This window comes from Opisthorchis viverrini (genome assembly GCF_000715545.1).
Source record: "Opisthorchis viverrini unplaced genomic scaffold opera_v5_32, whole genome shotgun sequence".
NCBI lineage: Eukaryota > Metazoa > Platyhelminthes > Trematoda > Opisthorchiida > Opisthorchiidae > Opisthorchis > Opisthorchis viverrini.
In genome coordinates this window covers 82374-87278 of record NW_008751687.1, presented here as the reverse complement: position 1 = coordinate 87278, position 4905 = coordinate 82374, and the positions used below count along the sequence as shown (strand labels likewise).

The 4905-nt window shown below is 42.3% G+C and overlaps 1 protein-coding gene across 1 annotated transcript in view; it reads right to left on the bottom strand.

The window, feature by feature from the left end:
• Window positions 1–255: 255 nt before the first annotated feature.
• Window positions 256–4905, bottom strand: part of T265_13021 (hypothetical protein) — a gene marked incomplete at both ends in the record, with an annotated part of 17173 nt that continues 12523 nt past the window's right edge. The window contains one exon of the mRNA XM_009166813.1: window positions 256–1044. Within this exon, the coding sequence (XP_009165077.1) occupies window positions 438–1044 (607 nt within the window). The remainder of the gene's footprint in view (window positions 1045–4905) is intronic.

The window sequence follows — 4905 nt, the reverse complement described above, 5'->3', positions numbered from 1 at the left end:
TCATCGTTGAATTGTGCATGTGAAGAGAATGGGTCATCAATTAGAAAAGCTCATTATTAGGAACACTTCATTTGCCACCTATGGGCATCAGTGCGTAAACCGACGAACGCATTGCCCACCGAATGCAGCTTAGTGACAGTTGCTGAATAAATCAAGAAAATAACCTTGATGATGTTTTAAAATCCCAGAACACACCCTGATTCTTTTAGAACCCCGTCTCAAATTCAGTGAGCAGCTGCCTTGAATGATGCCAGTTTTAATTCTCAGTCGAATGGGAGCAGGGATAGTGAGGTATTGTCTCTAGACAGCACGCAATTGATAAGACAACAATGATCAAAATAACAAAATAACAAGGCCTACGAACCTGTAAGGTCAACTAGGTGACAACAATTGCAAATAAGGGTGACACGAAACACAGATTTGATTAGAAAATAGACTTAGTTTACAGTGGGAAAATTGAATTTCCGTTTTGTCCAGCTTTGACTCCAGTCGTAACCTTTCCAGTTAGTGGGTGGTGCGATATATATTCGACGATCACCCCAGTATATTGGCACAACACCGCGGAAGGCATTCCGCATGACACCGGAACGAGAGTCTGTCATCAGAGTCAGCCGAGATGCAATGCCTACGAATTCCTCGTCGCTTTCATATGTGATTCGCAATGGCTTTAATTTGTTCTCCGCTGGAAATTGTTTGGTATAGAGTTTAGATGGGCTGATTTCGAATGCTTCCTTGTAGACAGTGTGGAGCCAACTCCCTGTGTAAGACGGCTCAAGCAAGTATGAAAGATCTTGCTTTGTAAACCCAAAACTGTTTTGGTTGAGATGCATTGACTCTAAGTATTTGGCAAAATATTGGCCTTTGGATACACCAAAACGACCGAAGGTCTTTGTACGTCCCACCTCGGGTCGAAGACACGCACGGTCTTTTCGCACTTCTGGTTGTCTCAGGTAATCATCCCAGAATATATCTGGCCAGTTTTCGCGCACCTCGAGCCAAATTTTTCGTATCAGCATCCATCCAAGACCAGAAAAAAAATCTGATCTAAAACGAGGAAGAAAACGTGAAAAAAAGAAGCGTCAAAAAAGAAGCATTTGACGACGGCTTTCACGTAGCGGATACCTCGAATTTGGTGCAACGTGAGTAAGATGATTCTTGTTTCATTTACTTGGAAAATCTTGCGATAAAAAATTGATGTTTCATGATTTGAGACCTGCTTACTGACGATTATCAGGCCATTCCGGGTAACGAAATCAGTTCACCAGAATAATTTCCTACTAACGATTTCATGTGACTTACGATAACGTCCATTCAGGTGGCTTTTGTTCATGAAATTTCTTCAGAAGATGGGATCTCAAGTCAGGATAAGTTATATGGAGAAAATCTTCGCAATTTGCGTAACTGGTTTTACAACAACGCCTTTATCTGTCCTCTACTTTTTCTGAAAATTATTCGACCTGCTCTACTAGCCGATCGCGTTATTCTGTCTTCTGTCATGCAGTTTTGCTAATAAAAATTTCAACCTGTCAGGCAACTGGGGTTCTTTCATTCGCCCTGTTCTGCATCCTGCGGATCAACAGATTTTAGTGCGGTTCTTTTGGAAGGAGTAGTTCTATGGAAGTGGATGGAATCTCATCATAAAAGTATGTTCCGTGCCTGCTGAACCCCTTCTTGTCGAGTAGTCTTCACCTTTCGCTCGACATTGAATCATAGGTGACGTAGGTCGGTTAGGCACAAAGTTGGGGTGACCTGTTCATGTTGAGTAGGATAGGATATTCCAACAGTCCATTGATTGGAACTCACCTTTACGGAGAGTACAATGCGGCCCCCACCAGGCATGGAAAAGATAATCACGCGTTACGTTGAGCTAATTCCAAAAATAATTTGTGGTTTATGCTATACTGGCTGTTTTGCTTCAAAACCAAATCTATTCATTTGATGTTGCTGTGGTTTTATACGCAGATTTCACTGCGCCATTTGCTGTAAAATCCCTTATATTTTTAATCTGAGAGAACGTTGAACACTGGTGTCATGCTGTCTATGATGATGCTGCTGATGATGTTGATGATGATGACAGAATGAAATACTAGTCACTGGAAATGCAGAACAAACAAATTAGTGTTCTTTGTGTTTAGTTCGTCTGATCAATAATCTCAGTGCTAGATCATTATTTTTAGCCAACCAGAAAGTGAGTGAGGCATTGAGATAAGCTGTACGGCCCTTTCTGTGGTATGCATGCACAGCAGCCAACGTTGTGTCGAAAACCTTCCTGTAATTCGTTAATCATCCAACGGGACGTTCTCATTTAATTTTGCTCCCACTGTACGCAGTTGGGGGCTGCTATGTTCATTTGAACTGATCTGTGTCCGAATGACTGAGATGAAAACAAACCTTCTGTGGACATGGTAAGTGTGTGTTCAGAAGTTTATCATCGTTAATTTCACCAAAATACCTACAGAACTCACTGTGTGCTAGATTAAAGCATCGATTTCCTTGTCTTCTCAGAAGGTCCGACCACAATATTTTCACTTGAAAGTCTTTCTCTATCCCGGCGCAAAGAATATGCTTGCTTCACACAGAAGCGATCTTTCTACTGTTCATCAGGAGTGTCATATCCTTGGCTGTCCCCAGAATTAGCTCCAAACATCTGTGTATTTTTGTGATAACAAACCAGGCATTATTTTTTATTACTAACTGCAATCAAGTAGCACAAAAGTTTGTCCTTTTCTCGCTTTCTATAATGCCTATAGTGCGGATCGAATATGGCCCATAACACAAGACAACTGTTTGGTAAAGTCCCCGTGGTGATTCGCAATCCCATAGAGGACTTAAGCGAAAGCCTCCCAATCCGATCTTCTGTTCGGCAGTAACCACGGTACCATCATAGTAGCATTTAAGTAGAGGTTCTTTGTGATCAATTAGGTTTCCAACAGCACCAGTCACGAACAAAATGCAGGCGCATCTGGCTCATATGTAGAGTCTACTGAATCCATATCAAAACTGGTTGACGGTGGTAATACTACTATTGCTTCTAATAGTAGTAGTACTAATGACAGAACCACCAGCCCACAATGTGCACTTCGAAACCGAAGGTCAAGCGTTGAGGAGGCTGAAATGAGGTAATCTCTGAGTAATGATTCCTGACGGATGATACTGTATTTCCTTTCGCATATCGATTACCCGTTGTCAAATTGAACTTCACCTTTAACCCTATGCATTCATTATAGAGCATGGAAACCTCCTTTGCACAACCGTTTTGAGGTCGTAAATTTCAGCTAATGCAGTTGACCGCCAACCGCGAATTTCGGAGATAATGGGATGATGGAGCTCACGGTGATGCTAATTTGCATCTCCTATGCAGGTGAAAATAAGCCAATCATCGTAGTAATGTGGGCAATTAGAAGATATGGATTTGGTATTTAGAGTATACGCACTTCCCAGGTAAGACTCAGAAGGAACGCTGTTGGTATAAAGAATATCAGTTGCCCAACGGCGATTTCTTTTTGAACCACAACGGGTCAATAACTAGATGTAGATACCTTATTCTCCTTGAATGGGTTTGTTAGAAACATCTCCCTGTGGTTCAGGTTTGTCAAGTAACGTCAAGACACACTTTGTGCATCCACAAGAGGAAGTTCACCCAGTCAATCAGTTTCATCCTCCTCATTCTTTTGTTTTTACCATTCTTATATCATCCGTTTACTTGAATCATCCAAGAACCACTGTTGATGCTGTCCGACTACAATTACTCTGTCTTTCCTCATGACATACTAGTTTTGAGGTCCGACTGATTAACAGTGGACCTTTTTGAATCTGGGTATCAATAAATTTGTCTTACAGATGAGACCTTGGCTTGTTTGATCACAGCTTTTCTTCGTGTGATATTCAATCTTTGATTTCAGTGTTGCATGTAGATCAGCTTCCTTGTCCTTATGGTGTGCCACTAGTATCTACCCTGGAGTTGCACATTAAATATTCTTACTGTTGTATCTCTTCACCTGCCCTGACGCTACTGGGTTATAGACAGAAGACAAGAAGACGACCTGAAGGGACTGTGTATTAACGCAATTAGAAACTTCTATATATATGATTCACTTGTCACCGTATTTGACGGTTGATCCGCTGTCCACCAACCAGTGTGTCCCCCACACACCCACACTGGTTCTCGGTTGAGCGTAGATGGCCGTCTGTGCGCTTGTGTACGGGATGCCTTGGCCATGGAGTGGGTGTGAACATTCTGTGTCCTTATTTGACCTTTCTCCGGCACATGATGAAATCGGACGGGATTCCGACGTGGGGGCATAATCGCACGGCTCTGTTCCACACGATTGTTCCGCTGCGCAGTAGGCTGATGCGCAGCCGTATTACTTACAAACCGCATAAATGTTTGAATATATTCATGCAGTAGAAGGGGCGCACGTGACTTCACCACGGAAGAATCGGCTTGACGTTGTGAAAGTTAGAGCTCTAATTATAATCCCAAAGGTCTTCAGGTCTGAGAATACAAAGGACCTGTCATGCTCTACCTTCCAAAGTCAGCTCCAAAATCAACTTTCTCAAGCAGCTCCGCATTATGCTTTCGATACCATTTGGTTTGGCCCTCAGTTTGCCTTGTTCTTAGTCTCATATGATCTGTTGCCGAAGAGGGCTGTAAGCAACCTACTGGTTTTTACCCAGTTGATATCCTCAGTTACTTTAGCCAGATTGGACTGTACAATTCACCGTTTTCATATTTTTTCGCACTTCAGTTCTGCAGCTGACAAACCGCACAGCAAAGTTCAGTGGTTGTATATCTTACATCTTCTTTTAACGAAAAGAAGGAGAATAAAGGAATAAGAGACGTGTTGGAAGCAGTGGCTCAATATGTTCATTGACGTCGAATGGTTTCGTTTGTCTGGTGTGGCA